The 27516-nt window shown below is 25.8% G+C and overlaps 3 protein-coding genes across 5 annotated transcripts in view; 1 reads left to right on the top strand and 2 right to left on the bottom strand.

The window, feature by feature from the left end:
- Positions 1–3006: 3006 nt before the first annotated feature.
- LOC135922863 (dnaJ homolog subfamily C member 17-like) overlaps positions 3007–27516 on the bottom strand; it is a 37750-nt gene continuing 13240 nt past the window's right edge. Inside the window, exons 3-9 of one of the 3 annotated variants that reach the window (XM_065457368.1) lie at positions 17028–17113; positions 16880–16977; positions 16772–16840; positions 16369–16725; positions 16250–16324; positions 4302–4574; positions 3007–3201 (exon numbers count right to left, since the gene is read on the bottom strand). In XM_065457368.1, coding sequence (XP_065313440.1) covers positions 3115–3201; positions 4302–4574; positions 16250–16324; positions 16369–16725; positions 16772–16840; positions 16880–16977; positions 17028–17079 — 1011 coding nt within the window. In that variant the 5' untranslated portion in view covers positions 17080–17113 and the 3' untranslated portion in view covers positions 3007–3114. The remainder of the gene's footprint in view (positions 3202–4301; positions 4575–16249; positions 16325–16368; positions 16726–16771; positions 16841–16879; positions 16978–17027; positions 17114–27516) is intronic. The other 2 variants (XM_065457371.1, XM_065457369.1) reach the window with 2 other exon arrangements.
- Positions 10644–12086, bottom strand: LOC135932071 (uncharacterized). The gene is made up of 3 exons (XM_065469415.1): positions 11237–12086; positions 10929–11196; positions 10644–10880 (listed from the first exon to the last, which is right to left on the bottom strand). Exons 1-3 carry the CDS (start codon positions 11247–11249, stop codon positions 10703–10705), a joined length of 459 nt encoding a protein of 152 aa, XP_065325487.1. The 5' UTR covers positions 11250–12086; the 3' UTR covers positions 10644–10702.
- On the top strand, positions 18870–27513 carry LOC135922392 (uncharacterized). The gene is made up of 8 exons (XM_065456778.1): positions 18870–18923; positions 18975–19108; positions 21794–21954; positions 23857–24010; positions 24578–24828; positions 25228–25248; positions 26165–26274; positions 27133–27513. Exons 1-7 carry the CDS (start codon positions 18870–18872, stop codon positions 26191–26193), a joined length of 804 nt encoding a protein of 267 aa, XP_065312850.1. The 3' UTR covers positions 26194–26274; positions 27133–27513.

Raw genomic sequence — 27516 nt, 5'->3', positions numbered from 1 at the left:
AATTCTAAAACATTGATGATAGCCTTGCTCATTTTTGTTCTACAAATATAGTTTTCACTTATATTAGAGTCGTTAAATATTATGGGAAAAAGATTCTACCAACATTGTGCTGATAAGTATCTCTGTGAATGTTGTACTACAAGATTAGTGATTACAATTACGGCAACTGTAGTTTCATCTGTATTATTTCTTATTGGAGTATATTATTATGTATTTAAACGTGTTAATTAAGCGCCTATCCTCATAATGTTATACACACACGGTAGATTTCCAATTGCGGTGGTTTTGCGGGACATTCGCATAAAATATATTTTTAATTGTAAAATTAAAATCGTTTTTATAAAATTTTATCTTGTTTACATTCTTTTATATTTAAAAAAGATCGTTGGTTTTTTTTTATAAATTAATATATTTTAATAAATCAAGATGTTATTTTATTTTGAAAAATAGGTAGCGACTTTGTATTTATATAAACTAAAAAATAATAGGGGCCCGCAAAAATTTTTTTTTAGCAATTTTTATATTTCTATCGCAATTTTTATATTTTTCCCGCATAATACCAAATTTCTCCCGCAATTTAAAAATTTTGACCTGGCAACCCTGATCACATCCCTAAAAAATAGAATGTTCCTCAAGAAACATGTTAAATAATTTGAAATATTTACGAATAATATGAGAATTTTAGATAAAATAATTATTTGACAGATAATATGATTTAACATTTAAATAACCATCATGGTATAATTTAGTATAGGCTAGAGGTCTACAGTGGGCGGGATTTTCATTTTACCCCTTCCAGACTAATGGTCGACTGATTTAGAACTTTGATTGGACAGGTGAATAAAAATATTTTAAAAACTATAGGTGGGCGGAGAAATTTGAGATGTGAAAAAATTTTTATTAGAAATTATTTTTTATATCATATTATTGCATATTTTATAAAAAGTTTAATAAAATAACTTTCTTTTCTAGCACGTTGGTTTAGGACCTGCCCAAATTGGGGCATGTGAATTATACAAAGACCCGCTTCATAATTATGCCTGTTTGATAAATTATTTTTAAACATGGCAGGCAGGTTAAACAAAATTTTACATATTGTAAATATTTCTTAAAAAACTATAAGCCGGCGGTTTAAACATGTGTGGGGGGGGGGGGATCACTTTAGTACATTTTGAAGTTATTGTTAGTTAATACAAGGCAGTTTTGAACAAATTTGTATATATATTAATGTTGGATTAACACTGAAGCACATAGTTAAATAATTTAAAAAACTATAAGTGGGCGGTTTAAAACATTAGGGGGAGGGGGAGGGAGTTGTCATTTTAGTACATTTTGATGTTATTTTTAGTTAATACTAAAGGCAGTTAAACTAATTGGTAGTTTACATATTAATGTTGGATTAACACTGAAGCAACATAGTTATAATAAATCGACTTTCTTTTCGATTAAAGATGTAATAGAAATTTATGGTTGCTCCTTTTTGTCTGATAATTATTTATCTAAAAATAAATTTTTTCAAGTTATCAACGGTGTTATCATTAATATCAATAACCAGTAGATGTGATAATAGCTTCCAATATATGTAAATAATATAGCGTTGCTTATGCCATAATTCTTTAAGATGCTTTAGCCATCTGTTTTTGCTCAAACAGGGGGAGAACAATATATTACACTGTTTTGTAAATAGTTTTGTTCTCGAATTTTAATGTTTTCTAATATACATGAAAAATAACAAGTTGTTTTTTTATAAAAATCTGGCAAACACAATTATTCTTATTGCAATCTTAGTGTTGTTATTTTTTAGTGGTTTCAATAAACTAGTAACTTCCTTTATTTGGTCCCAACTGAGTATTAGTGAACTTTTATTATATCTTTGTAAATTTATATATATTTTTCAAATTAATTTAAATACATCAATTAATTATCGTACACAATTAACAATATAATTGAATACAATTAATCATATTATCAATTACTTAAAGGTTAATTGATTCTATTACACCAACCATATTCAATACAACATCACAGGTGCCTATACAATGTATACAGAAATCTTTCAAACTCAATAATCGTTCTATCTAACATCTTCAAACTAATGAAAATCACGAACAATATTTTTTATTTTCACTTATCCGATTAAATTAACGTTGTCATATAAATAAGACCTGAAAAAATTCGCAATTATAAATGTAATTTAACATTATTCCATAGTAATTTTTATTAAAATCGTGGGTTTTTTTGCATTTAAAAGTTTTTGCACTTATGCGATATGCAATTAAACGGTTTTAACTGTATACGCATTCTTTGTAGACAAAAAAACTCATATTTATAAGATAATAATTTGAAAACAGGTTTATACTAATATTTCGATATTAATTTTAAAAAATTAATTATTACATGTTTTAAATATATTTCGATATAATAAAAATATGAAATATAAGGAAATTTTGCTTCCTTTTCGCCTATAAAAATACTAATAAATTATATCCACCTAACCACTCGAGTTATTTTTCCACCTTATCTCTCAAGGGTTAAAGTGACAAACAGAAGTCTTTTTTTGCATTTTGAATATTGATTTTCGATATCATTTCTGTTTTATTTTGGAAATAAACTGATGTACAATATTTATTTTATTTTTTATCCCGAAATAAACATAATGTAGGTTTTGCGATCAAATTTTTAACTTTAACTTAGAGGTAAAATTTAGTTGGAGGAAAAAATGGAACAAAAAAGAAAACCATCATAAAATCATGATACACTTTACTCTGACCAATCAAAAACACCTTTTTTTAATATCCTAAAATCACATATTTTTTTATGACATTTCTGTATATATAATTTTTTTAAAATACTTAAATTAATGTAAAGAAATCAATTTAAATTAGTTGATAAAAATTAATCTTACTCAGTAATATCTTTTAAAATTAAAAAAATTACTTTTATTTCCTTAGGAAAATACGATCACTAGGCTAATACTTTTTAATAATCATTTAAATTGTAGTTCGTATTAATGCATTTTTATTATCTTCGAGTTGCCATAAGAATTTATTATATATAAATATACCATTGAATATTATTAATGTTTAATATTACAAATAAAATATATATAAATATTTAAAATCCATATCTGGATCTTGATTCTTTCCTGGCAATTCTACCTGCAGCCCATTGATTTTGTAATTCAAATTCCTTTTCTTTGGCCTTAGTAAAATAAATAATTGGTAAATGAATATCATTTGGCAATCAATTGATTAATTAAATTTATTGTTAAAAAATAAGCATGGCCTGAGTTGTCTTTAATTTGTAAACCTGACACGGTGTCGTTTTTAATATCATACCCTTTTAAAACCAACTTATGCCGAATTTTTTTATTCCAATTTATATTATACTATTCGTCAATTAATCCTTTGAAGAAAAAAACATAACTGCACAGCAGTTAATTCAACATTTCATAAATGAAGTAATAAATTGGCTTATACGGGGACTCACAGGCACAAACATTCTTTAAGAAATACTGTAGAACGAAAGTAATATTCATATTTTTACTAACTACATTTATATCACATGGAATATTAATATTGTTAGCTGTGAGTTGAAATGCCTTTTAGGTTTTAAAACTTGAATGATAAATCACCTATGCAATGAGTGGCTAATAATAAGATAATATTTTAAAAAATAAAAAAATAATTCACAATGGATTGTTAGGATAAATTGAACATAAATGAACATTCAGGGTTCATATTCTATTTTTCCTTATTACCATAAGTTTGTGTAGAAAGGGTTCTCATTTGCACTTATACTTCAACTAGTCAAATGAAAATATTGCTTCGATGTAATAATGCCAGTATAACAAAGATATGAGATTTTATAAATCATAAGGTCGTGTCCTAGTTTGTCTTATTTCTAAATAGTAGTATGTTTAGACGTCTATATAGCCCTCTCTAAACTACCTAAAAAGAGTATTTAGATTTTTGTAAAGGTGACTCTTTCCAAAATAGTGCATCTAAATGAACATATAATATTCATTTGTATCGAAAAAAAATATAAATAACAAATAATATTAATTTAATGTATACACTTAAAACAACCCAAAATAGGTTGTCCTAGTTCATAATCTGTTTAGCCAGGTCTAAAAAGAAATACACAAATAAGAAGAACGAGGACAAATAAAATAAGATAAAGAGAGAGAGAAAATCATTTCTGTATAGGTCCCTGGTTTAAAAACAAATATAACCTTGGTTAAATGTTTGACATAGAAATCAAATTTAAATATAACAAATTTCATTTAAACAAAATCAAACCTGAAGAGCCAGATAGGTTATTTGATGTTTTTTCCTTTGCAGTGAATCGATTTCAGATTTAGCCTTTTTACTATCCCACTTCTGGTCATCAATTGTTATGTTTTTATTTAAGTTTATTTCGACTCTGTCATAGCCTAAAATTTGATCTGCGTTTGCTTCAATCAAATTTAAGTTAGTTTCCATATTGGAATGGGATAAGCTTTTATTCGGTCCACACTTATGAATTACATTCACCATTTTGTTTCTTTCATTTTTGGGGATAAACTTGCTCATCTAAAATATAGGTAATAAAAAATTTTAAGATATAGTTTCGGATTTTTTATACTTAAAACTAGCGATGTAAAAATACCCAGGAAAATGATCCGCACCCTGGGAATCCCCATTTAGTTTTTATAAATATATGGCAATTTATTTTAACTCTTCTTGCCGTTTTTTTATCTTCAGCCAAATTTTAAACAACTTTTTATTTCTATCATTTTTTGCCATTTTCTTCCATATTGGTTGACCATAATAAAAATAATATGAAATGAGATTTATGTGAATACACCTTAATTCTGTGATTGAGCCATATGACAAGTGCATTAAAAAAATCATATTTATCTGATATACCAGTATTTACAGAAATATAACATAATTAATAACTTTACCCAAACACAATATCGCAAAAGGACTTTGACATTAAGTTTATATTAACCAAAAGGAAAAAACTTTTCTATATTTTCATTTTGCAAAAAATCTTTTGAATCAACGTTATATAGGCCAAACCATGTCTACACATGAATATTGCCTTTACCACAAATAGGTTAAGCAATCGTTTAAATCCAAATTTAAACACAGTAATGGCAAATTTAGTTAAATATCAATTTAAATGAGGTTTTAGGAAACGTCGTGGTGTTTGGAAAGGTATTGCCTAATATTTCGGTATTATTCTGATAGAAAGGGATTTGTACAAATCAAATGTTTAGCTGCAAAATTATTCTCCCATCCAGTGTAGCCATAGAAAGACTATGGTCTGCTTTTTAAAAAACACATAAAGATAAGAAATCGACTACACCATGAAAGCGTGAGAAAATTATTTTCCATTCGTTACAAAATCTGATGAAATTCTTGCAGAATCCAATATGGGAACAATAAAATCCTACATGAGTGACCGACAGATGCGTAAAAATAGAGCTATCATCTAATATGAATCACTATAAAATAAATGTAAGTTGAAAAAAAAGCATAATATGAATTTTTGAGCATTATACCAATTTCTACCATAAATTATATACAATATTGAATTTATGTATAAACTCGCTGGTTACTTATTTACGAAAAAAAATATACTCCTTTGTAATTTAGCTAATTTTTCAACGACTCCATCAGTATTTTATATCCTTATGTATACATATGTAGAAGGGATAACAATTTATATATTCTAAAATATCACTAATATGTTTATATTTTTAAAGAAGAAAAATTCTTTTATCTTTGCAAGATGCGTATATATGCCGCATAACCCTTCATTTACAGTTAGCGCAAATTCGAGGCGAATTTACAAAATATGGCATAAATATAATAATCTAACATTAATTTTTGTATAAATTCGGTGTAAGGGATATATTGAATCCGCGAAGATTCGGAATTCCTCAATCCTAAATCATTTAGCGGAGGCGATTTTTAAAAATCCGATTTTACAGGAAATGCATTCCAGCATGAGTAGAGTAGTATCAACCCTATTAATTTCAGACAATTTTCGCCATTTGTGTATTTATTAATTTATATGAAAAATCCATATAAATCAATATTAATTATGACTAGATCAAATCTTCATGATAAAATTATCTAAAATTCACGATGTGGGTACCATATATATGAAATACTTTTCCGGTCTAATATAATATTTAAAATTTAAAATATACCTCGGTAAATGATTTAAAATTGAAAGATTCTCAAGTTCTATGGATTCCCTATCATCCCACAGTATAATAATTTTAAGCTCTCCGATTTATAAGGATTGCTTAATGAATCAAGTACCACTAATTTATTCTGAATTATACAATTAACCAGATAGATAGTGATGTTGTTAATTGATTTATTTAATTTTTTTAAAAACCTATAAATTAATATCTTCTAAGGGGAGTATTTACAACTTTTTTAATCCTTTTTTTTAAGGTTCAAGGTAATTTTTGAAATTTATTTTATTCCATATTCCCTGTGCAAGAGAACGCGGAGGAGAGGAGAAATTGTTCACAAAGTAATATGTGCCTAAATAGATTTCCAATACATCTATCTAATAAATTTTTACGGACCTCTAAATAGTCTCACCACAAAATAAATAATTTTTTTTGCTTAAAATTTTATTCTATGACATTCAATGTCAATTTTGTAGTGCTGTAAAGTAACGCGTTACCATTTTTAGGAAAAGAAAAGTAATTCGTTACTTCAAATTTTTCCCTATAAAAAATAAGGAAAAAAAAATTTTATATTTATTTTTTTTAAATTTTATAAATCGAGATTTTAATTCAGATCATTAAGAAAAATTCTTTAATTTTACTTTATTACATTTTTGATGTTAATTTTTTTCTCTTATACTATTATAAAATCAATATTTATATAAAATGATTGAACATTCCTGTGCGTGGTGATTTATGGGAAAGAAGTGCTAGAGGGGTATGTTTGCTTCCTATATATTTGTGCATCACCAATAAATAGTTGGTAGGGGATATGAAGCCGGAGATCCTAGTTATTTATTATTCTGGATGATATGAAAGATAATAAAGCTAGAAATTTAAGTGGAATGAAACAACCGAATTTAGTGAATACTTGGAAACTCAAATTCAAAAAAACATGTGAATATTTTTGGGGAGATGATTTATTAGGTTTTTGAAAATTCATTTTTTAAATATTTTTTACAAATTCCTCTAATTGAAAATTTTATTTATTATATAAAACATAACTCTACCATCCTTTGCACCAGTTGAACTTATGTTTAGCATAGTGAAAGATGTGTCAAAGTGTATTATTTCCAAAAATAAATTAAAAAAATTGTGATCAATAATAGGTTTTACAAGATCACGGTTTTTGATATGAAACAGAACAAACCCAACCAAATGAGTTGATGTAATCGACCAAATCCATGGACTTGAGCACCAACCCCAAACCAACTAATTAATATTATATTTATAATATTGTGTTTTCTCAATCATATTTTTATGTATAGAGGACGAGTATTTCAATATTAGCATAGAGGTAATTATCTTTAAGATTACTTTTTTAAAAAATTCTCTTCTTAATCCGAAAATATTTGATAATTTTTACTTTACACAAGAACCCTGAGTCGTAAACTCAAGTTATGATTGATAAACCAATTTAAGAAGAGGACGGAAGTGAGATATTAAATTCAATTTTTTATTGATAAATATTAACTAATTTTAAAAATAATTATATTAACAAATTGAATCTCACTCTATAGATGAACCATTTTCTCATTTTTCATACTACCATTTAATGTTGTTAATCGGCTAAATATAGAATCCAAGTTTTATGTTAAAAAATCCAATTTTTCTAATTATTGGATTGGGAATTTTTTTTTGATATAAAATATGGGCATATTTTTCGGGCTAAAATATTGAGTTAGTCATTTTTAAAAATCGGTTCAAATCGAACCATTTAACAACATTAGTATTTTGTAATTTTTACATATAATCTTTTCAAATATATTAATTTTTTGGCCAACATCGTTTCTAATTGAAAATTGAGTCCTAGTTGAATGTTTGGTAGATTACAAAATTTTGGGTTGTAAAAATAAAAATCTATATTATTTTTCTTACTGCCGTCTAGCTGGCACCCAGATTATATTATAAAAAGTAAAATAATAATATAATTTCAAACCTCACAAGTTTTGTTTTCCGGGAATTTTTTTTATGTTAAATTATGATACCTAAATAATAATGATCAACAAAAATATCAGCTATATAAATGTAGCGTATTAAATTGATATCCCGTTTTCCCATCAAAGATAAAAAATCAATTGATAATCACTGGTTGAGAACCGTGTTAAAATCTGGTAGTTCTCTAAATTATTGTTTTAAGCAAAAATATAATTATTGCCGAAATCCAAGTTTTTTTTTTAAATCAAGGAGTTCGAATAATATATGTCGACCACCTTTTTTGATAATGTCATTTCAAAATTAGCATCCATTAATTTTGTAACAATTTCATTAAAATTATTTTCTTTATTCTAAAACAATATAATTCATAAATATTAAGAATTCAGGTCTAAATTGCATTAATTAAAATAGCATAAACATACTCACTTTATGTTACCACTAATATATAATGTGTAATTAATATTAAATATATATTTAGAAGGATAAAAATATATCTATAATTAAATATATATATGTCTAATAAATATTACATATTAAATAAATAATACATATTAAATATATATTTAGAAGGATTAATAGATAAAAAATATATATAAATTAATTAAATTATGGGTAATAAATACTTCATATTCATACATATATATTTCATATTCATACATATAAATTTCTATTTATTACAAGTATAATAAATTATATTAATTTACCTACATATACGTATCCAAATGTTCCATAAGGGTTATTGCCAGAGTTTGGCAGTACCGCCAATACTTGTATCTAAGATACAAGATACTTTTGTATCTTGTACTCAGTATCTTTTTTACATTTTTAATTAGATACTAGTATCTTTATCTAAGATCCTTTATTCTGAAAATTATCTTGTATCTTTTTAATAAGATGGTTTACGCAAAATATTTTGAGAAAATATTTTCCCATGATAAAGAACTTATGGATTGAATCAAATGATAAAAAAAATACTTTGAAAAAATATTAGGAGCCTTAAATGTACCAGAGTTAAACAAGCCACCAATATATTTAACATTAGAAAATGATGATTATTTCTGTGTAATAAATGTTGCTGAACGTTTTAAATTAAAATAAAGAAAGTAGAAATACGTTATGCAGTTCGCAATGTAATTACTACTTTATTATCAATGCGGCAGAATGATCACTTTTTCAGGTGTGGTATATTCTTCTTTAAATCAAAAGGACTGAGAGAAAGCCAGGCAAATTATTCCAAATTTGGGAGTTAATTTATAAAGGTAAAATAAAAGATGAATATTCCAAAATTGTATATTAATATATTATAAAGGTAAAATAAAAAAAGATAAATATTCCAAAATTGGGATTTGACATATTATAAAGGTATAATAAAGAAAGTTAAATATTCCAAAATTGGAAATTAATATATTATAAAGGTAGCATTAAAAAAAATACTCCAAAATTGGGAATTAAGATTATTAAAGTAAAATAAAATAAAATAATAAATATTAAAAAAAGGAATTTCATAAAAGATCTAATTCGATATTTGTTTTGTTGAGAGGAGGCTTTGAAGTCAATATTAAAGTAATAGCGGAAAAAAAGTATGCATCAAATTATTCGAAATGATTTTCCTAATCTATTATATTATCCATGATATTCTTCATTGACTATGTAAGAAATTAAATGTCAATTTAGCTAAAAATATTTTAAAAAGAAAATTAAATTTCTATAAAAATCATTCTTAGTAACTAAGAAACTGTATGTTATATTTACTAGTATTCGCTAAAAAGAAGTAAAATCCTTATATAAAATTATTCGAGAATATATTAGGAATTATTCCAGGATATCTAAATAATTTTTAGAAAATCATATTCGAAATTATGGAAATATAGTAAATGATTGACCGATAATAATAGAGATGTGGATAAAAATTTTGGGTATAAATTTTTTATATTATATTCTGTATTCGAATTGGAGAACATTATGTTAAATATTAAAAAATATATTTTATTCTTTATTCTAATTGGGGAAATAATTATAGCCGGAAAAATATATATTTTTATTCCTATTCGTGAGACGACTAAAACGGCGTCCTCCTATGGATAAAAAAGTCGCATTTCTTAATTTTTTTTCTAAAGTCGTTCTTAAATGTATTTTCGGCAATTTATATACAATCAAATAAGCGGAATGTTTAAATATAAAGTTTGGAGTAAATTAAAAACGTTCAATGTTATTAAAAGATTGTCCAGTGATTCGTTTATAAATTTATCATTGTTATCTTCGTAACTTTTTGTCTTTAACCTATAAAAGTGATTTTTAAAAAAATTCACTAATAAATCAGATATTTTTTGATAATATATTTTATTTGTGTATAAAAAAAACACTTATAAATTTATTATTGTAAAATAAAACGAAAATATAATTTTAATATTTAAAATTTACTAAAAAAGATATTTTATCTAAAAATTCAAAAATTTGTGACGTTCTTTCATATATGGCTGTTAAATTTGTAATATGCTCATCGATTCTTTCATATTTTTTATTTCTTCACCGCACTCTAGATCCATTATTGATCTGGATAATTTTGAGGGCGTTAGAATGTTGATGACCTATTAGAGTTTTTATAAGAATATAAACATTTGGGTGAGCGTGTGCCGTTTTTCTCTTTAAGGCATGATGAAACCCCTCTAAATGATTATTGGTGCGGGGACCATCGACTTTATATCTAAATTATATGAAAATTTTTAAAATTAATTAATTATATTTTAAATACCTTGTCCATAATATGCCATGAGGAAATATGGCATTAAGGCCTAGCCATGTCGTATCCCTATACTCCATAAAATCCATGAGCATGGGATTTTCAGACTCCATAATATAACAATTTTGCCTTACCCTAGATATATCTTCCTCCTTACAAAAAGGCAAAGTTGTCATGCGCCTAACAACTTTGTGAACATTGGAGTGGTTCAGGTACAAGCTTACCAACCCTAAAGACTGACATCTTCGCCATAACGCTTGAGAATAATGAAAAAAACATCCTAAACAAAATTATATTAGAATACAAATCATAAATTTAACCCTTTATAACCATGCTAGGAAATACAAACTTGAGAGCTGATATAGCAGCTGCCTCAAAGTTGCTTGGCCAAATCGAGGAATAAAGGTTATCTGGCGTTCGGCGCAAAAATTAGTAATAATTTGAAAAAGCCGGATATATGTTTCTTTTGTCTTATCCGGAAGGAGAGCGTAAATGATAGGCATCACAACACCTTCATACATAACATGCAAGGTATAAAGTTGATAAAATAAGGTAGGAGCTACATGAAAAGTTCCATCCATGTAGATCATGTCAGAACCCTCGGTCAAACGCAACATGGAATCAGTACCAAAAACATATAAGTTACCTGTTCCATGGATTAGAAAACGTTCATTGCGAATTGTCATAGCATATTCTGCTGATAACTCAATATCCAATCGATTGAGGCATGGGGGGCCGATATTTCATAAGGAGTCTGTCTATGTGACTCCTCAAAGATATAAATGATGGTATCGCCTCAGAATAGTATTATATTTCTGGATCCTCCAAACATTTCTTATCCATAGTTTGTTGATAAATGTTTAAGCGTGTCTAAAGGGGATTCTGAGCTATGAAGTTTTCAAGTGCTTCTTTAGTTTTAAGCATCTCGAATGTCCCTATTTCAAAAGGATGATCATGTATACCCGAGGCAATATAAGCATCATCAAATAAACATTTAGCCAGCTGCTCTACAACGATATTTTATAATATCCCTATTTTGACAGTGAAATCTATATAGATAGTTCTGAAAGAAGAGTAACATTTTCCCCTTTTGGCTCTTGACAAAACGAGCCTCTAGTTAATTAAAAATAATATTAATGCAATTTATTATAATTATTTTTACCATAAATATTAGAATTTATCTCTAATAAGGCTTGTGCTATGTCAAGAGGGGAATCTAGATTTGTGTAGTTTGAAATATAACAATTTAAGAATTAATAATATATTTTATTTACTTGAGGTATTAAGCAGTAGTATGAGAGAAACTGGTTCATAATTTGGAGGATTATTACATGGACCTAAATTAAAAATATAACAATTTATAATATATTTTATTTACTTGAGGTATTAAGCAGTATGACAGAAATTGGTTCATAATTTGGAGGATTATTACATGGACCTAAAATTAAAAATAAAACAATTTAAGATTTATTTTAGTTTAAAGAAAACTAAAAAAGGAAACCATCTAATAGTGTATTTAGGGTATGAGTACCTGATAAAAAGTGCTAATAAAAATTTTGTACACCTTAATTGTCGTGATAATTGTTCTGCTGGGGTTAAGCTATCATTAAAGGACATCATAATTACCATAGAACATACATCTAGGTGTAAATGTAATAAAATAAATATTTAAACATCTTAATTTCAAATAAGATAACACCCATCTTACTTTTCCATCTGTACAATCACCAGATTCTGTCATATTGCCTAATACCTCAAGTTAATAAAATATATTATAAATTCTTAAATTGTTATATTTTTAATTTAGGTCCATGTAATAAATCTTTTAGAACCAGTTTCTGTCATACTGCCTAATACCTAAGTAAATAAAATATATTATAAATTCTTAAATTGTTATATTTTTAATTTAGGTCCAAGTAATAATCCTCCAAATTATGATCCAGTTCCTGTCATACTGCCTAATACCTCAAGTAAATAAAATATATTATAAATTCTTAAATTGTTATATTTTTAATTTAGGTCCATGTAATAATCCTCCAAATTATGAAACAGTTTCTGTCATACTGCCTACCTCAAGTAAATAAAATATATTATAAATTCCTAAATTGTTATATTTTTAATTTAGGTCCAAGTAATAATCCTCCAAATTTAGAACAAGTTTCTGTCATACTGCCTAATACCTCAAGTAAATAAAATATATTATAAATTCATAAATTGTTATACTTTTAATTTAGGTCCATGTAATAATCCTCCTAATTATGATCCAGTTCCTGTCATACTGCCTAATACCTCAAGTAAATAAAATATATTATAAATTCTTAAATTGTTATATTTTTAATTTAGGTCCATGTAATAATCCTCCAAATTATGAACAAGTTTTTGTCATACTACTGCCTAATACCTCAAGTAAATAAAATATATTATAATTTCTTAAATTGATATATTTCAAACTACACAAATCTAGATTCCCCTCTTGACATAGCACAAGCCTTATTAGACTTAAATTCAAATATTTATGGTAAAAATAATTATAATAAATTGCATTAATATTATTTTTAATTAACTAAAGGCTCGTTTTGTCAAGAGCCAAAAGGGGGAAATGTTACTCTTTCAGAACTATCTATATAGATTTCACTGTCAAAATAGGGATATTATAAAATATCGTTGTAGAGTAGCTGATTGTCATGCTAAATGTTTATTTGATGGTGCTTATATTGCTTCGGGTATACATGAAACTCTTATTTAAAATAGGGACATCCAAGATGCTTAAAACTAAAGAAGCACTCAAAAACATTGTAGCTCAGAATCCCCTTTAGACACGCTTAAACATTTATCAACAAACTATGGATAAGAAATGTTCGGAGGATCCAGAAATAGAAAACTATTCTGAGGTGATACCATCATTTATATCTTTGAGGAGTCACATAGACAGACTCCTTATGAAATATCGGCCCCCCATGCCTCAATCGATTTTGGATATTAAGTTATCAGCAGAATATGCTATGACAACTCACAATGAACGTTTTCTAATTAATGGAACAGGTAACTTATACGTTTTTGGTACTGATTCCATGTTGCGTTTGACCGAAAGTTCTGAGATCTACATGGATGGAACTTTTCATGTAGCTCCTACCTTATTTTATCAACTTTATACCTTGCATGTTATGTATGAAGGTGTTGTGATGCCTATCATTTACGCTCTCCTTCCGGATAAGACAAAAGAAACATATATCCGGCTTTTTCAAATTATTATTAATTTTTGCGCCGAACGCCAGACAACCTTTATTCCTCGATTTGGCCAAGCAACTTTGAGGCAGCTGCTATATCAGCTCTCAAGTTTGTATTTCCTAGCATGGTTATAAAGGGTTAAATTTATGATTTGTATTCTAATATAATTTTGTTTAGGAAGTTTTTCCCATTATTCCCAAGCGTTATCGTGAAGATGTCAATCTTTAGGGTTGGTAAGCTTGTACCTGAACTACTCCAATGTTCACAAAGTTGTTAGGCGCATGACAACTTTGCCTTTTTGTAAGGAGGAAGATATATCTAGGGTAAGGCAAAATTGTTATATTATGGAGTCTGAAAATCCCATGCTCATGGATTTTATGGAGTATATGGATACGACATGGCTAGGTTTTAATGCCATATTTCCTCATGGAATATGGACAAGGTATTTAAAATACAATTAATTAATTTTAAAAATTTTCATATAATTTAGATATAAAGTCGATGGTCCCCACACCAATAATCAATTAGTGGGGTTTCATCATGCCTTAAAGAGAAAAACGGCACACGCTCACCCAAATGTTTATATTCTTATAAAAACTCTAATAGGTCATCAACATTCTAACGCCCTCAAAATTATCCAGATCAATAATGGATCTAGAGTGCGGTGAAGAAATAAAAAATATGAAAGAATCGATGAGCATATTACAAATTTAACAGCCATATATGAAAGAACGTCACAAATTTTTGAATTTTTAGATAAAATATCTTTTTTAGTAAATTTTAAATATTAAAATTATATTTTCGTTTTATTTTACAATAATAAATTTATAAGTGTTTATTTTTTTATACAAATAAAATATATTATCAAAAAATATCTGATTTATTAGTGAATTTTTTTTAAAATCACTTTTATAGGTGAACAAAAAGTTACGAAGATAACAATGATAAATTTATAAACGACTCACTGTGCAATCTTTTAATAACATTGAACGTTTTTAATTTACTCCAAGCTTTATATTTAAACATTCCGCTTATTTGATTGTATATAAATTTTCGCCGAAAATACATTTAAGAACGACTTTAGAAAATAAATTAAGAAATGCGGCCTTTTTATCCATAGGAGGATGCCGTTTCAGTAGTTTCACAAATAGGAATAAAAATATATATTTTATATTAGGACAAATCCAACTATTGAGCCAACTCAAGCCAAAGCCAACTCATCTAGTCAGCTTGGATCTAAGCCAATTTTTATGACTTTAGGTCAGATCCCTATTATTATTAATTAAATAAACATATATTACTTTTTTGATGATATATTTATAAATATATAAAAATCTATAATAAAGTTAGGCTGGTCCTAGAAGAAAGTTATTTCGAATTAAATGCAAAATAAATAATTAATATTAAATTGAACTGCTCATCCTCTAGATTTTAATTGGTTATCTTTCAAAACTCGAGTGATTCGAGTTTCTAGTTTTAAGTAAAAATTAGGAAATATTTTCAGATTAAGAAGAGAACAATTATTAAAAAAAAGAAAACTTAAAAATAATTATTTATATCCTAATATAGAGATACTTGTCCTTTATGCATAAAAATATGATTGGGCAAAATATTCACAATATATTATTATATTTATAAGTTGGATTTGGGTTCAGGTATATGGATTTGGTCAACATTTTTTAAGTAATTAGTAACATAACTTTTTTGAATAGCCAGTAATGGGTTCCTTACAAGTTAACGAATAACATGTTTCTTTTTCAAACATAAGAAGAAATCATTCTTTTTTGAGGTAACATTTATAGCATTACAATTTGTAAATCTATTTCCTTAATTATCTATAAAAACGATGTTGGTCAAAGTTTTAAACAAAGTCAGGAACCAACCTATATCACTCATTTCCACATAAATATATGCCCTTGTAATATGAATTTCAAGTAAATTTCAGGTTTTTGTTGGTGCTTAAAAATATAAGAAAAAAAATATAAATAGGATTGATAATTATAGCTGGTGAGTCTTAGCTTTATTCAATATGTCATAATGTAAAATGTATTTTTTCTAAATCAATTTGTGTAAAATTGATATAAAAATTGATTTATTATTTTTACTTCAATTTCTGGATCAAATTCAATTGTTTGATTATTTTCAGAAATAGTTGATTGTATAGTATCAATAACAGGTTCCTCGTATTTAAAAATATTAAAAAGGCAACAATCAAAATATTTACTATATGTATAAGATCTTTATCATCATAAATATGTATAATATTATGTGGTTCTGTGTCTTTACTAATATCTTTATTAATATTAATATTATCCTGTTCATCATCAAAGAAAAAGCTTATAGGAGAGCTCTTACCCTCATTAGAAGAAATTTTTTCATTATTATAAAGTATATTTGGTATGAATTTAGTGTTTAAATTATCCTCTTCAAATTTTACATCATCTTTGACTTTGTTTAATTTTTTCTGTAATACATTTGTATCTTTATGAGCATTTTTAGAAAATTGTGGTTTATTGCTTTGGTATAAATTTTTGCTAAATTTATGGGAAGGCTCAGGAAGGATGGAAAGCAATTTGCATATCTTTATAATATCAATAATAAAAATTATATTGATATTAATTGTTAACTGATGTTTCTGATTTGTATTTTAATGTGATGTCTTTGGTGTTGATGGTTTCTATATCATCATCTATCGACTAATACATTATTATTTTAATAAAATTACTTTAATTTACATTATCTAATTTTGGAGCTATTATTTTAATTCTTTTGTTAGATACATTCCGTTCTTTAATTACTATATCTTTTATATTGACGTGGAGTAATTTATCATCTATAAAGATAGAACAACTTTTTTGTAATGGTTATAAATTCGAATATTACCACAGTCGTCTTCTTCATCGCTTTCATTATCATAATCAACTAATCCAAGCATTTAATGCTAATGATGTTGTGGCAATTATTTCTTCCTAAAACATATAATAATTTTTTAAACAATAACCATATTCTGTTAAATTTATATTTGTCATCCCCACGTTTTGAAGACTCTTTTACCATTATACCATAGGCGTAGCCAGGGGGGGGGGCAAGGGGAAATTCCCCCCCTTCAGAAATTTATCACTTTTTGTAAATATCATTTTTAGCTAATAAAAAATATCCCCCTTAGTCCTCCCCCCACTCCCTGACCCTCAAATAGGTATGCATATATCTTAAATAATAATTTATAAGAAAAATGTAAAAGTTGATATTTTTTATGAAACTATTCATCATAATTTATAGATTTTTGGGAAAATAAATTAATATAAAATGAACCAAAAATGTTTTTTAATAAATGGAATATAAGCCAAAGATAAGTCTTAAGATAGAAGTGAATTGTATTATAATTACTAATAATAGATCCATAAAATTAATAAATAATATAATATATCAAATATAATTTTTTATAAAGTGAGTAATTTTAATTTATTAATCTTAATAAAAGTTAAATATAATTTTAAAACTATTGATAAATTAAATCATAAATTAAAAAAATATTAAAGCACAATACAAACAGGGGAATATTATATGTGGTAGATTTACAGTATATCTAATTATCAAATGACAATCAAGTAATTTTTACCTATATAGCGAATAATCTATTTTACAGATAACTATAAAATATTGATAAGGACATCAGAAAATATCTTTTAAAGACATTGTGGGATGAATAATATGAAAATTAAATTTAAATATCATTTTTCTTAAAACAAATAGATGGCGTTAAATAATTGAATGCAAATTGTTGCATATTTAATATCAAGAGCATTGATTAGTAAAATTTGTTAAATTATTAACTGTAATATATTCTCTAACTGTCAAATATGTCTGTAAAAGTGGAATTTTACCTAGTATTTTATAACTAATTCTATATAATAGAGTAAAATAAACTATATGTCTACTTACTTTTTATAAATAAATTACTTATAATTGTTTGGAATAAATTATTACCATGCTTTTATATTAAGGTATATACAATACAAGTTATTTATTATGTTTTTATTTTTATATAAACTAATAAAAATATATTTCATATAAACTAATAAAAATATATTTCATATTTGTTCCAGGCTTATATTAAAATTTGTAAAAATATTTATGACTATATATAGACTAAAAGCGAAAAGGGGGTCTAGGGGCGAAGCCCCCAGTAATTTTTTAATTCCCCCCCCTTATGAAAATCCTGGCTACGCCTATGCATTATACTGACTTAGTAGCCCAATAGGTTGGCATCAGATAAAATTGACCATTTCGAGGATTAGACCATGGATCCTCGTTCAAGGATGTATTTTTCCAAGCAGCTACTCAATTAGACGATATTTTTTTATATGTTCAGTTTTTTTTATAAATTTGCAAAGACAATGCACCCTAATGGCCATTATCAAAGGAGTAAAATTTTATTTTTTATATTACATGATGATTAAACAATCAGTCAAATTTGAAGGTCCATCAGTCATAAAACACATGGTTTATAATTATTTTTGAAATAAAACTAAAGTATTTGAAATAAATATTGATATGGATATAAATTATCTAGATAAAAATATCTTATCTGAAGTTACGCAAAGAGTTAAGCAAAAAATTAAATATTGCAGAAATAAAAATGACATTTGTCGAAGTTTAGAATCCCTAAAGAAAGCGAGTTAAATATATTTACTTTTAATTATATTTATTATTACAACAGAAAAAATGAAAAAAATCATACCTACACACTTTATATCAATTCACATAGATAATTGTGAAGTTTATCATATAAATACATATGGTATATTTAATCATATATATTACAATTAGATAATTGCTAACATAAAACAAGTTCAAAACCTATTTGTATTACATGACAAAAACTTAGAAAATGCTCTTATACAATTAGAAAAAATTCATTTAACTTTGTTATTATTAAACATCAATGCAAATATTGAAAACAGGTTTTATAAAATAAAAAATTTTTTATGAATTTAAATTTAATCTTTATTGTAACCTGTTATTTGAGGTTTTGATTAATTCTTTCCCTGAGCCCTCTTACAAAAAATGTTGTGCCAACTATGGCCTGGGGACTTGCCAAAAATATTTTGGGATCAGGCTAAACAAATTGTGCAAGATAGTTTTACAGGCTGGGTCAAAGTTTTTAAAACCATTTTTTTTTATTTGTCAAACCATTCAAAAACTTAAAACACAATTGATTTTAAATTAATTTTTGTTAAAAAGAAATTTTTTAATTTAAAAAATAAGATAAGCATCTTTTTTTATTTGCTTCCCTTTAAATGTAAAATAACACAATTGTATTATTTCTTTTTATTTATTAAAAAAATACATGATTTTATAAATGTTTTCCAAATGTTTATTTAACAATATTGTACAAGCATTTTTATTTATATTAAAAAATAATCAATTTTAATTTTGCTTCTTACATGTATATTTTTTTAGGGTAGTAAAATATGTAGTAAAATTAGTAATAATTAAATTTAAGAATTTTTTAATAAAAATTACAAGTTATCTCTAATTTCTCATCACTGATTTAATATACATATCATTTAAAAGAACGTTTTGAATCATATAAGGATTGCACCTTTTTCTTGCGACTATTTTATTAAGGAATTCTTGCACTTATTATTTTCCAATCACATTAGAATTCCCAAAAATTTAATGTCTAACAATATTTTATTCTTCCATTTTAAAAGATAGACAATTCTTTCATTAGTTATTAATTAAAATAACTTATAAATTTTTGGGATAGGCCCATCAGTTCCAAATCCCATTTGCCTTTCATAAAAATATACATCAAAATGTATACATACAAAAAATAAAATAAAGACTGACCAAGAATGAACTGATCATCTAGTTCCAATATAGATGATAAACAATATGTTATGCTACCAAATTCCTTATTTATAATTTATTTTTTGATAAATCTGATTATTTATTTTCAACTTCAAAGTCAGTTATTTAATGCAATTAGCTAAAATAATATATCTTTTTTGTTACATTCATATAATGAAATTTTTTTAAAAAATAATATAATTGGAGAAGATTATCTACTCCAATTTTATTTTTAGTTTAAAAATTATATATTCATTTTTATTGTATGATATAATTTCACCTTTCAGTCAAGGTAGTATAGAATGGCATATTAGCCTCTGGTTTATATTTATAAGTGACCTTCAGAATTATGGATTTTATTTTTCATCATTATTACAGTTTGGTCCAGGGTCCTGGAGTGAACCGTAATCAACCATTAAACCATTATAAACCGTTATAAATATCTGATCTGTAACCTAACCGATATAATTATTTTTTGAAGGAGTAAAAAGAACCTTTATAAAAAAAGGCTAAACCAGTTCAGTGTTTATATTTAGACATGGAAGTAATTTGAATATCCAGAATTATATAAACTTGATCTTCCCGCAACACAAGTTTCTGTAGAAAGGGCCTTTTCGGGGCTAAAATTTGTGTTATCTTCATGACGAACAAAAAGGAATCCATTTATATTTCAAATAATATATTTAAAAATGAGTTATTTTAAATCTTATATATTTTTTTTATATATAATCCATAGATGCTTACAATAAAATTAAATTAGAAGATGGTGTTGCTTCAATGAAAAAAAAATTTCTAACCATAATGAACCTTTATAATTAGCTGAACCGAATGGAACCTTTATAAATTTTTTCTTAAGAACCATAACCAAAACGTAATCATTATAATTTTTTACATACTGAACCGTAACCAAACTGAACTGTTATAAATAACTGTTCAGGTCCCTGGTTTGGTCCCAGAATTGATAAAATTTCAATATTTTGCAATCCTTTCAAAGGCAAATTGAAAATTTAAACAGTAAATAAATAACTTAAATGCTACGTTTTGTGGTTTGCTAATATTTTTCAAACTGATTAATTTATATAATTTTGAAAGAAAAAATAATATTTAATTTATTTCAACCATTTTGAAGCACAGAAATAAAAGTCCCGAAAATTTTATTTACATATAAAAATAAGTGACATCATATTGATACCACCTCTCCTAACCATATCAGGAGGCATAGCGATTTTTTTTTAAAATGATTAAATAAAGGAGAAGGTTAAATTGATTGCACCTCCAGCATATTAAATATGTTTTAATCATCAAAATATTTTATAGGTTAAAAATATATAATTTTATCTTTTTTAGAAGCAAGCCTTAGTGGCAGAAAATTTAAAATAATGCTTTCAATTCATTGTTCCCCTTGCTCCTCAAAGGGTTAATCTCGCCCCCCCCCCCCCCTGATTTTTAAAAATATTGCCACATTGTACAGGTTTTTGTATTACTAAACCCGGCTTATTCTTTTGATGGGATTAAATATGACAGGCCAATTTTTATTATTTTGCTGAAATCGTTTTATTTTCTTGGGAATAAACTCGATATATAATTTCAAATTCGTGGCCAAAAAAATGGTTCGGGGGTGATTGAGATTGGAGCGCCTGATCAAATACATTTTTGACATTTATTCAGAAAAATATATTTTTTGATAATTTATTTTATTGTTTTTTCTTATAAAATTTTTGACCAGAAATCCCTTTTAAATTTCAAATATATGGTATATATATTATATTTATTCTAATAATAATTTTTTTTAGAGTGGCTAGAATATTTGATTTTATATCTCAAGAATTCTCACCCGATTTGTCATTGTTTCGTATAAAATTGAAGGGTTTAGGAAATTTTGGAAACAAGGTAATTTTATTACATTGTGACAAAAGTGATAAACAAAACTACGAAATGCTGCTAAGGGTAAAAAGTAATTATAAATGATTTTTTTTTTATTAATAATTCTCATATCAAAATTGTCAATCGGAGCCAAATGTAGTGATTACAGTGCAATTTAAATAGATTCAACGCAGATGTAGACAGCGTCTTCGCGAGATATAAAAATTTGTAGGCAACACTTTTAGATATACACTCAAGCCAGGCTGCTATTTAAGATTTAATTAAAATTTTTGATTTATTTCGAACCAAATAGTAATAAACACGAATAATAAATTATTACATTCGTTGGAATAAATCCGACAGAAATAACTATAAATAAATGCGTATATTATAAAAATAAAAGTTTATATTATTTAATCATTGTTCATGTAGAGAAATCCTTAGGCCTCGCTTATAGAAACCACTTAAATAACGTTACATGGCATCTAACTGCCTAAATTACAAATTCATAATGTTAAATTATAGATCTATGCTATCGTTTAACCATAAAGGTTTAACTATCATAATGATTACTATAAATGAAACTTTACGCAAATTGACGTCTTTTTTTATTTCTTATTTTATTTTAACACACATGTATTCTTATTTTAGCGAAATTTATTTTTAAAATCCCTTTAATTCAATATTTTAAATTAGTGATCTGCATCGGGCCTAATTTCTAAAGCCCGACCCAGCCCAATTTTTATAAAAAAGTTTTGTCGGCCTGCCCGAATCCGAAATATTTTTAAAAAAAATACCTGCTCAGCCACTCAAAATAAAAGATATATGTTATATGGCGTCTAGTTTCTATAAATAAAATCGAATATTTTAAATTAAACATAAAATTTATAAATTTAGATATATTTTAAAAAACTGACCCGACCAAGCCCGAACCCGATTTTATATAAAATTTTAGTTACTCCCCCCCACCCCTTTTATATATTCGCACACATCGATGATATATAAAAAAATTTTTTCAAATTTATTGAGCCACTATTTAACCTCCATTCAACAAAATTATATCAAACATTCATAATTTAGGATTGAAATAAAATATAGCCATTTGATGATAATCAATAGGTTGTCATTACCCCTAATCTCGTTCGCCTAGCGCTTTTGCTTCTTAGTCATTCTCATTCTCATTTTTTTTATTTGATTCAATTAAGCTTGTTGTGTTTTATACTTTTTTTTATCAAAACTAATTTGATTATGCTATTAAGTTTTCTGGGAAAAATTATATAGATGGGGGTAATCTGATAATCGTTCAACTCATGGAATGTTAAACTGAAGGAAATTTTTAATTTTAATGAAATATATTTAAAATTAAAAAAGAAACTGAAGTAAGGAAAAGAATTAAAGACTAGAGTGATATGGATTTAAAAGTTCGAGAGATATGCTTAATAAAATTTGATCCTTTTTATTAATGATCTGATTAATCAGATTACAGAAATTTAAATAAATTAGCTGTTGTAACGACAATTTCCTTGAGTTGGACCATAATTGGGTAATCTATGAACCTAGTGGAGTAGCCTCCATTGGGGTTCCTGCATCATTGGCTCAGTGAGGTTTAGAAAACCTTGGTAAATACTTGACACTGAACTTATTCGTACGAATCGAATTTCTTATTCCTAAAACATTATTATAATCGAAAAATAAAATTGTTAAAATTTTTTTTTAAAATGAAATATTGAAATTTAAAAAAGTAATTTACAGATGTGGAAATAAATTTTAAAAAAAATAAAATAACTTCCGCGAGGAACATTTTAAATACTTACGAATTAAATCGAATTATGGATAAAAAAAAATTATTCGAAGAATAATCTATTTTCTTTATTAATAAAATCTGAATCGAATAAATAATTCGCTTTAGGTATAGATTATATATTACATTTATATTAATAAACTGAATTATATGATATGATTTTTATTAACATTAATATATACAATTATTTAGGTGAAATAACTCTACTATTATTAAGTGTAGGATTCACATTTGTTAATGATATACTAATTGCTCCTGTTGACGAATTATTAGATGACATGTTATCAATAAAATGTCACGTTAGAAGAGATGAAAACGCTTTTGACGTCGACACAATACAAAAAAAGTAAAATAGTGTTTGATAAAAGTCTCGATTTTAAAAAAACAGCTAATTATTTTAGCCAAAAAATAATACGCAAGCCTGGATATTTTGCTCATAGGCAATGAACTATTTACGAAATATCGAGACTTGCTATTTTCTCTAAAATCTTAATTTAAAATAGGCTAAATCGAGCCGTTTAGCAACACTAAAATAGCATCTACACGATTATATTATTATTAGAGATCAACATTTAATGCCCCCACCCCTATATTTAAAATAGATAACAATTTTTTTAAGCCATATTTGGTAAATGATATCTAAGGAGAGTCAAATAGTGCGAATGAATATTTAAATTCCATTATTTAATTAAAATTTAATATAATGTACCTTAGTCGATTGAAATAATCTATTCAACCTTGGTTGTTTTTAAAAAATAATTTTTATAGTTAAATGGGTGTGTAGGTCTTGACAATTTATTATAAAAATTAAATCTTATATTTAAAAATTTTGCTATAAATTAAAAAGCTTTAATAATTTTATAGGTAGTTTAAAATTTTTATATTACTATTATGAATTTTATTTATACGTAAGTTTCACTCCTCATGCCACGATTCTAAAACTCTCAAAATTGAAAGGTATTACTGCAAAATCAATTAAAAAATTGGATCCTAAAATTTACAATGAGATTTTTGACGAAAATTATGAATTTGGTGAGCAAATCGTTGATAAAATATACCTTTCATGTATTTTCAATAAAAAAATTGACAAAAACGCTGATTGTGATAATGAAATGAAATCTTTCAAAATCGGCTATTTCAGAAATTTGGGAGCTATAACCCTTGGTAAAAATTTAATATATATATTTTTTTAAAGTTGAATCCATAAGTTAATTCGAAAGTTTTTAATATAAATAGTTTGAGGCGATAAAAATTTCAGTCTTATCCTGCACGCACAATTAGCGCGAATTGCCTATCCTGCGACGCTAACTCTGAATGCGGGTTAATATCGGTTATAATTTCTTTTCACTAAATGTTTACAGAGAATTATTATAAGATCACTATATAATAGAGTCTTATTAAAAATTACAATGTATATCTTTTAAAATATTGCAAAGCGAGATCTTTATAATATATTAAAATGGTTACATATAATTATAAAAGTGATATCCTCGTAACAATTTGGTATACTATTGTAAAAAATTGATATAGAAGTATCTTAAATAAAAATAAATATTTAAAAAGGAAAAACACGAGTGCATACAGGTTTGGACACATTACTTGGAAAAAAAATACGGCTACCATTTATTCAAAAATAAGAACGAGTAAGTTATCTCAAATAAAAGGTTAACGATTACGTTACGGTTATTTAGGATATGTAACTATTATAGAAGTTCATCTTTACATAATAATGATAAGAATAAATGATAATCAAAAAGAATCTGTAAAGTCTAAATTAAAAAAGCCAATCAAGCTAATTTTTTAAGCATTAGATAAAAGGACTAATTTTTTAAATTAAAGCATCATTTAATCGTCTCCTGTTTGGTCTATTAAATTTGCAAATGCTATAAATATTTGTTATATATCAAAAAAATGTTTCATCGATTATTATATTTATGCAGTATATTGATTAATGATAAATCTTGAAGATATACGACTACCTCAATTTTCGACGTCTTAGACTCAAAAAAATCATATTTTATCGTGGGTATAACTAAACTTAAAAATAGATATGTGAGATATTACCTTTAAAATTACTGCAGTTGTCATTAAAACATATTATAAAATTTTTAGCGAATGATTATAACCCTGAGTAATTTTAAATCGGATAGAAAATAATAGCTAAGAATGTTTCACTAGCTTCTATTTTTTTCAGGCCTTAATTGATATTAAAAATTTTCTATTGAATTTCTTGTTTGCCGTTAATCAATATAATACTGCATTTATATTTTTAAAAAATGATCCATTCTTTTTAATGTAACGAACAACAAATGTTGCGTTACACAAACAAATTTAACGGATGCAGATCTTTTCGTAATATTTTTAAAATGGGAGAATTACAAGATAATTGTTATGTAACGTTATTTGTAACTTTTTTAAGTGCATTTTTAACTTTTTTTTCATTTTGGAAGTTATAAAATTTATTTGAACATTATACTAATATTTTTTTTGCTCTACAAAGGTGACAATATTATAAAAAGATCATCCTAGACGGCGTTACCCACCTTTCAGCGTTTAAAACATTTGAACAATTAAACATTGAGAGATTTTAAAATATATCTTTTCAAAATGGTATACTATTCATATTATATTATTTACTTTAAAAAAAATTTGGCAAAAAATACATATTAAGATTTCTAATTGAGTATCCTTATTAAACGTTAGAATTTTGCCGATAATTTTTTATAAATATATGGGTGCAAATTTATTCTCTGAATATATTACCATATGAAATCCATACTATTATAAAATTGGAAGGGGGGGGGTGCGACCGTATCAGTAATGTCTAAGGAGGGCATGTGATATTTTATTTTGTTCGAATTCTTAACTCAGTTCTAGAGGGTACATTTTGAAGAAGTTTTTTTATAAATATATTTGGTTGCTTTTTAGTATTAAATCGGGTTTCCGAATTATTTTACAAACAAAACATTTTTCATTGTATATCCCTCAAATAAAATGCCTATAAATATCAACCAATTTTTTTTTCTTGATAAGCCATTATTTTGCAGAAATATTAAACTTTATAAATGGCTAAATATTTGTAATCTACTATAGAGAATCATTTATTTCATAAATTTTTTTTAATCTACAAATATTGTAAAGATCATTTTAAACCTTTTTATGGAAATCCTTTATTGTTAGCAGGAAATATTTTGCATCAGTATCTTATGGCTTAAAAGGGTTTGTCCTATTATAGATGGGTCATGGCCTATTGTATGGTTGGTTAGTATATAAATTGTTCAAATAAATATCGCTCAAATTCCAAAAAATTTTATTTAAAAAAAATTATATGGCCTAAAAATATATTTATTATTTATACGAATGGTCTAAAATAATTTATTCGTATAATTTTTACAAATTTATGTATACTCGTTATTAAAGCAAGCATAATGTTTTTTTTAAATGACAAAACCCTTATGCTCAATATAGAATGTATTTAAGCCGATTTTTAAAAACGGCCAACTGAATATTTTAACCAAAAAATATTGTCTCTCGAGATTTTGCTAATAGATGTCGGCCATCTTATGAGCAACTTCAGGCTTACGTAATTTTCTGAATAATACCGAGTTACCCTTTTTTAAAAATCGGACCAAATGGAGCGACTTTGCATCACTAAATGTAACAGTTAAACATTTATCTTTATATAATTTATCATTTTTTATAGGCAATATAATCAACACTGTAAAAGAGCCAGTAGAAAATCTTTTAACCACATTGAGGTTTATTCGTAATGAAAAATAAATGTATTATTATTTTAAGATTTGAATCAAGATATAAATTATCAAAAAAGAATTAAATGGCATGCTCAAAACA

This window comes from Gordionus sp. m RMFG-2023, chromosome 1 (genome assembly GCF_954871325.1).
Source record: "Gordionus sp. m RMFG-2023 chromosome 1, tfGorSpeb1-WG-v2, whole genome shotgun sequence".
NCBI classification, from domain to species: domain Eukaryota; kingdom Metazoa; phylum Nematomorpha; class Gordioida; order Chordodea; family Parachordodidae; genus Gordionus; species Gordionus sp. m RMFG-2023.
Note: the sequence above shows the minus strand (reverse complement) of the source record. Positions and strands in the feature narration are given on the sequence as shown.